The sequence below is a fragment of the Mastigoproctus giganteus genome, chromosome 12, assembly GCF_048544385.1.
Source record: "Mastigoproctus giganteus isolate SK-2022 chromosome 12, ASM4854438v1, whole genome shotgun sequence".
In the NCBI taxonomy this organism is placed as follows: Eukaryota; Metazoa; Arthropoda; class Arachnida; order Uropygi; family Thelyphonidae; genus Mastigoproctus; species Mastigoproctus giganteus.
In genome coordinates, this window is record NC_143586.1 from 135,087,921 (window position 1) to 135,098,277 (window position 10,357).

Below are 10,357 nucleotides of genomic sequence, written 5' to 3' on the forward strand. Positions count from 1 at the left end.
ATCGCGTGAGGAATTTTTATGGGCCTTTTTCACAACGTGGTTGAGTGAGTCGGTCTCAGACGAGGGTAACATGGTTTTTCTTCTGGAAACTCTGGTTTTTCGTTCAGCAAACAGAAAATCGACCACAGAACGCACACACGCAATTTACAGACAGTATACACGGAGCAATATGGTCTTAGTTGCCGATGCCCCTAAAACTCTATTACAACAATACAACCAGGGTGCGTTCTATGGTTAATTTACTGTTCGCTGGACGAAAAACCCGATTTCCCGGGAGAAAAATTCTGCTGTCCTCTCTTGAGACTGGCTAATCAGCCACATTTTGAAAAAAAAAAAAAAAAAAAAAAACAGCATAAAAACATAAAACCTGAAAAAGTTCTTCGCTCATTTGACAATATTATCTCAGATGTCTTCTATGTGGTGTGGGGAGGATGTGATAATACCAACTGTCCTACTCTCGAGGGCTATGTATAAGGTGCCTAAAACACAACAGCAGACCTAAACCTTAGATGTAAATGAATAATGCTTTTTTTTTTTTTTTTTTTTTGTATAGTCAGCTGTCTGTTTTACTGGATGAAACACTCGAAGTTCCTTGTAGAATCGTGAAACCGTCGCACGTGACTTGCTAACTCCACCACTGTGTGAAAATCCTGTAATAATTCCTTGCACCTTGACGGGGTTTGAACTTTGAACTTCTCTAAGTGGAACAGCGAACTTAACTATTGTTTACCCCGCGAGAGGTCCTATATCTAGTAGAGCGTCAACGTATTGTTTATGTCGGATTCGAATCGCTTCGAAACGCTGATAATAGTTTATTGTAAATTTTAAGGATATCATTTTTCTTATTTTAGTGATGCAAAGCTTTTAATTTAAATTAATTAATTATTAATGTTTATGACGTAACACTCCTCTAATATTTTTCTGGTAATGCCCTTACGATAATAATTCTGGGAATAAATATGTTTGGCATGCTATAATGTACTATGGAATAGTGGAATAAGTATAGTAAGAGGTGACCACGTGAAGTGTAACGTCGTAGATTGTAGAAAGATCGGTACAGAAGGATGCCTTCCGCCTCTGCCAAACCTGAGAAACAAGCCTCGTTTGAGGCCTTAGACCCTGTAAAACAAATCACGAATATGATGGACAAGAAGGTTCGAAATCTAGAAAAAAGAAAAGTAAGTTTTGAAAAAGCTCCAAACAAAGTATACAACATCATGTGTTACCTTTCTTTTAAGCCTACTACATGACGCAATTCGTTTACCTGTGATGGTTTTGTGTTGCAATTTTTTGATATTTGGATTTCATTTATTTACTTGAGTAGTTCAGTTATTTAATAAATATATATGATTTCTTAGTTGTTCATAATGAAGATATTTTATTTCCGATTTAGTAACGTTTTTGTTATCAAACATGGCAGCCATGATATTTTCGGTAAAATGTTATACAGTATTAGAAAACTATTACATTTTGCATAATAATAAATATTATTACTGCCAGAATTATCATAATTTTGGGGAATCGTTTTCCTTTGCTTAGAATTTTATTGAAGTTGCAATACTATATAACTAGCGTTCGTTCCTTGACATTTTGCCATGAATGTCATAGAAGTGTTTCCCCATGAAAAGCGATGCAGAACTCCAAACAATTTGTTCATTCCTATTTGTTCGTCGAGTGAATTTTTCGAAGGACACCAATAATGTGGTGTTCATGGCTGTCGAGTAATCAGAACGTGAACACCAGATTTTTTTTTTTTTTATGTGAACCCCAAACACGAGAGGTATTAGAATATACGTACAGAGGCGGATTTAAACTGGCTAATGTTAGATATATGGACATCTTCTCAGGCACCAAGTATGATATTGCAAAATATGAGCCACTGCCATATGTTTTTTTTGGGGGGGGGGGGAATAGGCATATTGAATAATTTGATCATAATGCACCATTTGTGGTTATAATATTTTCAAATACTGAAATCAATGCAGCAGTATCAGGGACACTTGCTGGAACGAAGTAATTGCACATGCAACACATTGTGTACGTCATGCTGTAATGGCAGTGTGTGAATGACAGATTAAGATACTTTTCCATCTTCCTCCACCCCACTCCCAATGTGTATGAATAAAATATCAAAAATATCATTTAATTTTGATATATATATATATTGTAAATTGAATTATATCTAAATTAAAATAGACGAGCACTGGATAAGACCTGCAGGAAGCTAATACAATGAAAACCAGTGCTTAAATATAGAAACATTGAAGAGAACAAAATTGAGGTTAAATTGAGAGGAAGAGTATTGTAGAAGGAATATGGACCAAAAAATATTGAATACTTCAAATAGAAAGCTAAACAGCATAATTGAATTTAATTATACTTTATATATAATCAACAACATTAAAAAATATTCCAGCAAAAACAGAGAGAAACAATTATTGAAACAAGAAGTTAAGAATTCTTATAACCTTTTTTTATACTCTGGGATGACCTCCAGGTCAAAAGAGTTGAGTAAATCATGAATACAATCAGTTGTATTTAGTAGTTATGTAGGCTTGAAACCTGGTTTGCTCAAGGAGTGTGTGCTATTTCACTCTTTCTCCTGACCACTCAGCTACATCAGGCCCGAATCCCCTTTTTTATACTCTGGCACAGCTTCTAAGTCAGAAGAACTTACATTAATTATTTTGATACTGAACACAATCATTAACCTTAATTAGCAGTCACATGGACTTGAACCATGGTGTGTGCTTCTGCACCCTTTCACATGACTACTTAATGTTTATGATGTAACACTCATGTAATATTTTTCTGGTAATACCCTTACGATAATTCTGGGAATAAATATGTTTGCCATGCTATAATGTACTATGGTACAATGGAATAAATATAGTAAGAGGTTACCATGTGGTGTAATGTCGTAGATTGTAGAAAGATCAGTACAGAAGGATGCCTTCTGCCTCTGCCAAACCTGAGAAACAAGCCTCATTTGAAGCCTTAGACCCTGTAAAACAAATCACGAATATGATGGACAAGAAGGTTTGAAATCTAGAAAAAAGAAAAGTGTAAGTTTTGAAATGGCTCCAAACAAAGTATAGATGCATGGCTATTAGGTTGTCAGTGCTGTAATGCACTTGATGGCTATTGCATGTTTAATTTTGATTGCTTAGTTTATGTATATTTGTCCTTTTATTTGAAGTTTATACCCATCAGGCATGTACAGTTTCCTAATCTGTGCATAAGTAAAATCGAATTGTTTCACCATTAATTATGCTTTCATCATATTAAGAGTCAACTTATTGCTTATGTTTTTGCACTTGGTTTTATCAACCTAGATTCACTTAGGCAAAGCAATGAATTGACCATGGTGGAAGTCCACATAACTGCTTAATACAGAGATGTTCTTTTATTTTCTCTCTCTCTCTTTTTTATTATTATCGTTATTATTTTTTTGATTATAACTCCAAATATGAAAGATATTAGAATCTGTAGTACTTAGTAACGTGTGGGTTGAAGGTTGAGATGATGAAAGAAGATATTTGTTGACATAGACTTGAATTTCTATAGGCTGTAATTTTCAGGAAATATATTTGAAGGGAGGTTGTTCTAGAAAATGAAGGGATAAATGAGGAAGAAGAAAAGTCAATTCTCTGAGTTTTAAGTTGGGAAGTAAAAGGATGCTGACTGGTTGCAGCACTTGTTCGTACTGATTTGGAAGAGAGAGGGATTTATAAAAGCCAATTTGGAAGAACAGTGTCTGTGGGCGTATCTACAGAAAAGCATACAGCAGGAACAGAACACCTGTGAGACAGAGTGGATAGACTTTGTAAGATATAGGTCATTTATTAATTTAATTGCCCCCTTTTGAAAGGAATCTAGAAGTCAGAGGTTATGGGGACACTGCCCTAGATTTGGGAACAGTATTCCATGGTAGGGCAGATTTGAAATTTTTACAGAGTAGCTGTTTAGAAGAAAAATAATGCCGAGAGTGAAAGTAAGAACTCAGATTTTTAGATGCAGAGGAAGCAGTATTTGTGATGTGATTATGCCAAGAGAGATTAGAAGACGGTAATCGTTAATAAAGATATGTGATCTTGTCTAGAAATCTGAGTGTCACTGAAGATAGACATAGGAGCAGAAGAATCCGTTTTGTGAAATATTAATACTATTAACATATTAATAAATTATTTTATGATTATATGCTATAATTAGCCACCAGCCTGTCAGTAACAGGAGTGCTTGCTGCATGAAATGTGCAGTGTATGCATCATCAGTTTGATTCTAGATGGTGTATCTATGTTACAAAGCCAGAGAATGTTACCAATTGGAGGAAAATATGCGGTGGTGAAGTGAACTTGCTGTCAGTAACTGTATATGACATGTGTCAGTCAACACCTGCATATAATTAGTTAACTTTATCATACAGTTTTCCTAATTGTGCAATAATTAGCAGACATTTCTGGTATTTTCAGCAGAGAATTCAAAAATATTTTCAATAGCTATTAGAAGTTTCAGCTGTGTGAACTGAGTAGGTGAAGCACAAATTGCCAAAATATTGTCAGGGTTAAATAAACTCTGTGTGACTGATTCAGGGTTAAAGAAGTATTGAAGGATTTATCTTCAGAGAAATGCAGGTGTATATGGAAAAAATGTTCACCTTAAAAAGTATAAAGCGTACCATGTCATTCATTGCATAATACATAGTGTCAAGCAGCACCATTGGTTCCCCACAACTCCACGGTCAATTCTCTTGTGTTGAGTACAGCACCCTTTAAGGGCCAGATAGTGTGAGTGATATGTGGTTTGTGTAGTGTAGAATTAGTTATATTGTTTATTTGGACTCTTAGCCTTTTGTGGCCCATGGAACACCTCTGATGCTTAGTTACCATACCAAGCATTGGGATTTAGGCCAGGTAGTAGGATCAAGTTCTCTGGCTGGGCAAATCCTGGCATCACCTGAGCTTGCTAGAGAGGACCACCAAAAAAAAAAATCAGTTTTTCTTGGAAAGGAGCGTGGAGGGGATAACTAAATAAGGGAGTATAGGTAAAGGAGGTGGATGATAGAAAGACTTCCACTAGTAATTCATAAGTTAAGGGGGTAGAGGGGTCACTCCTGTAGAGGAAATCCTCCACAGGGGGGACTGTTAAGAGCATTAAAAATATTAGGGTGGTAGGGCCTGTGAGGCAAAAAGTTTGTGGTGGGTGGTGGAGAGAGGGTTGGGCAAGTCCTGGTTATTGGGGAGGAAGTCACTAGTGGACTATTTGTGCATTAAATCCCACACTGGCCAGACCAGCTGAAACCAGTGTCAGGACGGTGGGGGGGGGGGCCTTTCCTGGGTAGGTTACCCTCACTGCAGTCAGTTTGGGGAGGACCTGTTACACTTATGTACACAAATACTTTTTTTTTCTGCATATACATTTGTGGGGGCAATCAAGTTACATCTTTCTCTCATACTTCTCCATTTCATCCTTCATCTTACACACAGACTAGATCAAAAGCTGCAGATATAACCAACTATGACAAACACTTTTTTTTTTAACAGATCAAGTATTCATTTGGTCACTGCAGTTTATATGCATGACCAACCATTAAAATGCTATTTCACATCTTAACTTGTAAGCACAATCATTTTATTTCTTTGATACATATATCCAGAGTGCAAGTATTCTGGCACTTGACGTTGACATTCCCAGTCACTAATTCGGTCATTCACATTTGCTCAACACAGCACATCACCTTGAATATAGACTATGCAATTTTTTTTTTTTTTTTTAATTTATGAGTAAACTTAAATTACCATTGATTCTATGTCATAATGGGACACAGCAAACATTTTATTCACACACTTATGCATCCTTATCACAACCTCTTTTACAATTTAACATATAGTCACACTCATTTATAACAAGCACAGTTGTAACAAGATTTCAGCTATTGCGAGCAAATTATTATTATTATTATTATTAATATCCATATGATGCAAGGAAGCCTGAGGCTTATGCTGCACCAGGAAAAAAAAAAAAAAAAAAAAAAAAAAGTTACCGAGTAACCCTGAGAGAGAGAGAGAGAGAGAGAGAGAGAGAGAGAGAGAGAGAGAGAGAGTGTGTGTGTGTGTGTCAAAAGTAGAAGGGAATCACCAGGAAAGAGAAGAATGATGATATCCAGCTCAGGACCCTGGGTGTGCCAAGCCCATACTCACCAGATGTGAGCCCCCGGGGTTAAGTAGAGAAGAGTTGAATGGAAATGATGTATTTCATGAGCAACATTTCATGGTTAAAGCAGTCATGGTGGTTAAGAGTTTCACTTGTGTAATGAGCAAATCTTTAAGCTATTACAATGAGCAGTGGATGAACTGCCATATGAGTGACTAAGATCTATTATTGTTTGCCCATTAATGACATTATCCCACCTTTTATCTTTCCCCATCCTTGCTGATAGCAATTTATAACCTTTTAACAATTGTCATTCTTGACAAACAGCAATTCTTTTCTGACCAAAGAATCAGAAAGAATTTCCTTAGTAACCAGTAGCTGCAGCATACACAGTATCTAACAATTTTTTTTTTTTAAAGAATATTTTTCTATATAGTTTTTACCATAAAGCAATCCTGCATGTAACTCATGTTTTTCACCTTGTTAGTATAGGCATTGATGGAAGAAGGCTAGGTTGTATATCTCTGCAAATAGCTACATGTGCAGGGGGTTTTTCACAAAACACACTTTATTAACTTTACTAACCTGGAACTTTACTAAAATTGCCCTGAATTGTTTTTGCTAGTGTTTCCCAAAGCCAGTAACATGTAAGCATACTCATATCCTCAGGGGTATGCAAAAGGGTTTAAAATGGTACATGGCAGAATATTTTTATTTTACTTCATCATAGTTTTTTAAGCTGCAGAAAACAATTCATTAAATTTAATAGAGTGGGTTCTGCTTATAGCAATCACAGGGAATTAAATCTGCCACTTTATTTGATCAAAACTAAACCCAAATCTTTTATATGTTATGTATACACATCTGGTGACTATGGGCTTGGCACACCCAGGGTCCTGAGCTGGATATCATCTTTGTTGGTGATTCATTTTCTCTCTCTCTCTCTCTCTCTCTCTCTCTCTCTCTCTCTCTCTCTCTCTCTCTCTCCCCCCCCTCTCTCTCTCTCTCTCTCTCTCTCTCTCTCTCTCTCTCTCTCAGGGTAACTCGGGAACTTTTTTTTTTTTTTTTTTTTTTTTCCCTGGTGCAGCATAAGCCTCAGGCTTCCTTGCACCATATATGGCTGCCAATAATAGTATTGTGTAAAACATTTCATTTATTAGAATTGCGGTTTTAGTTCATTGGATTATTAAAGATGATAGAGCTATATAATCTTTTTTTTTTTTTTTTTTTTTTTTTTAATACGCTGTCAAAAATTTCAAGTTTCTGAAAAGCTGCCATCTTAATGTCCAGCTTTTTTCTCAACTTAGTGATGAAATTGGCAATGGCTACTATATATTGTAATGTATTTGTTCTAGTCTATATAAAACAGTTTAATTAAAACTAGCCCAAAATTATCTTTGGCTGAGAAGGTGTATGCTGGTAAGACTAAACTGCCAAAAGGAGTACGTAGTTATTGTAAGTTTGTGAAACATTGATGTAAGCCATGGGCTAAGCTGTTAGGTATGGATAGAAAACTTATAATGCAAAAGCTGCTTTTATTATATACATTGGATTCCTGTTATTTGGGCCACCGGTTAATCGGAGCAGCCGATTTGGGGCAAATCTTAAAAAAACAGAATCCAATCGAGAAAATAGCCAGAGTTTAATTCGCTTAATTGGGACAACATAGCATTTAATCAGGGCAGGAGACCGTACACTGAAGATTACCCTACGATTGTCTCGGACTATACCACGTGGTTCGGTCGAATTTCTGGTGGTCACAGCCATAAAACAAAAACAATTAGCAGTCACCTGTTTATTGGGCTTTTCTGTTAGTGCAATCTATCATAAACGGATAGTAAACTCGATCTTATTAAATTTGCTTTAACACCGACAGCTGGAATTCTGTGGGTTATTATGGTGAAATCTGTTTGCACTTCCATGGAATCTTCAATCATATAAAAAAATTAATTTTCAGAATCTTCTCTTCAACAGGCCTGACGTAGCCCAGTGGTCAGGAGCGAGAGTGCATAGCACGCATTCCTTGAGTGGACCGGGGTTCAAGCCCATGACTACTAAATACGATAAATATTTGTATTGACGATTTATTGTAAACTCTACTGACTTGGTTGTAGTGCCGGAGTATAAACAGAAAAATTTATTCCTATTATGAAAGCTTCGTAACTTGTTACTCCATTCTCATAACTTGCATGTATTGTGTTAATTGCAATTTGTGTGTGCCGTGTTCTTTGTTATTAATTGCTTATCTTTTTACTGGTTTAAATTTTAAGCCCCACCCACAAATGTCAGTGGACAGAAGTGTCAACTAGTTAGTATGTACATATTGCAGTATGTATTAATTATTCTGATTATCGTGTATATCTTCCAATTTTCACGTATCATTTAATTTTTTAATTAGTAAGATAAAGGGTAAATTTTTGCTTAATATATCTTTACTTTTATAACCTGTGGATAATATCCCTCATATTTTTGCTAATTAGAATTGCTATTTAATATAATTAAAATTCAATTCACAAAAGTGATCACAATGATTGGCACTTACTACACATCGTATAGTGAACGGTACTTTACTATGGTGGCTCCATCGTAATTTGATTTCATTGTACATTGAACCAATTGTAAAGTGGTGGTCCATTGTATTTATTACTTTTTTTTATGTGGAACTTTGGATAATCGGGCCAAAATGCACTAGTCTTGATGTGTCCCAAATAACCGGAATTGACTGTATATGGACCAGTGTCACTAACAAAAATTCAGACTTTTTTACCATGGGTTGATTGTCACTCTGCCATAATGACTGTAAAGAATCATCCATAAATCTTGCAATTTTGGAGTAATTTGCATTTTAGAGAACTTCACAAGCAAGCAGATTCATGCACGAAGGCTCTATCTAATTTCCTCCATACCAAATGTGCAGTATAATGGCCGGAAGCATCTGCCGTCATATCGCTGATATCCAGATACAATTTTTTCCAATATCTTGACAAATTTCACTAATTTTATTATGATAACTTTCCCTCAAGGTAAATTTGGAATGTTTTGATTTATACAATATTTTTTCAGAAATTATTTGAAAAGTGAGTTTCTTAACTTATTGAAATAAATTTTACTGCTTACCGAGGCAAGACAGAGATCCTTTTGAAAAAGCCATTTTTTCTCTTTTAAGGCACTTGGCTTGGTTAAAAGTGATTGATCGACCAACTTTTCATTTATTAACTTAATTTAATTAATTTTTTTTGCAGCATTGTTTTCATGTGTTGGTCAATCTGGAATTTTTTTTCTGCATCAAACATTCTTTTTCACAAACAACATAAAAAACAATACGATACTGCCATCCATAAGTGAACTCTTTTGCATGATTAGCAATCCATATGCTGCGAGAAAGCAAGCTTATTCAGCATCAACCAAAAAAAAAAAAAAAAACTTCCCATTTCATCCATCCATTTGGTCCAAAAGTTTGTCCACTTCTTCCTTGAATTTATTTAAGCTATCAATTTAAGCACAACAACAGATGGAAGTTTGTTCCAGCAATCAACTACTCACTGGCTAAAGGCAAACTTCTGACATCTGTTCTACAACTGTCCTTCCCAATTTGAATCTATGCCCCCTCAAGGTTTGTAATCTGAACAAGAGGAAGAATCTCATCAGCACTCAGCTCTTCAATCCATTCAAGGCCTTATACACCTTAATCAGATCACCTCACAGGTGCCTAGTCTCCAGATGCTGCAATTTGCAGAAGAACTTAAGCCTTTCTTTGTAAGAGCACCCCTTTGTTCCCCTTCTCTGTATTCATTCTAGCAACGCTACATCCTTCCTAAAATGAGGCTTCCAGACCTGTAAGCGGTACCCAAGGTGTGTCCTGACCATTGCCCTTATACAAGGGGATAATCACCTCCTTATCCATGCTAGCAAAATTCCTGTATGTCGTTGACAATACCCCATGACCTGCTCTGACAGCCTGTTTGAACTGCTCAGAAAACTTCATATCTGAATGCACAATAACCCCCAGGTCTCTTTCATTCTCCACTACCCTGAGTGTAACATCACACAGTTGGTACATTTCTCTAGGGTTACTGCTACCCATACACAGTACTTTGCATTTGTCAATGTTAAACTTCAGTTGCCACTTCTCAGCCCATCTGCCCAACTTTTCTAGATCTCTTTGCAGCCGCATACCATTGTTACTGTCATTAACAACCCTGCC

At 36.1% G+C, this 10,357-nt stretch overlaps 1 protein-coding gene across 1 annotated transcript in view; it reads left to right on the forward strand.

Annotated features, from left to right (window-relative positions):
• The first annotated feature begins 991 nt into the window (after window positions 1-991).
• LOC150077443 (caprin-1-like) overlaps window positions 992-10,357 on the forward strand; it is a 174,127-nt gene continuing 164,761 nt past the window's right edge. The window contains exon 1 of the mRNA XM_090386390.1: window positions 992-1,176. Within this exon, the coding sequence (XP_090242516.1) occupies window positions 1,065-1,176 (112 nt within the window). The 5' untranslated portion in view covers window positions 992-1,064. The remainder of the gene's footprint in view (window positions 1,177-10,357) is intronic.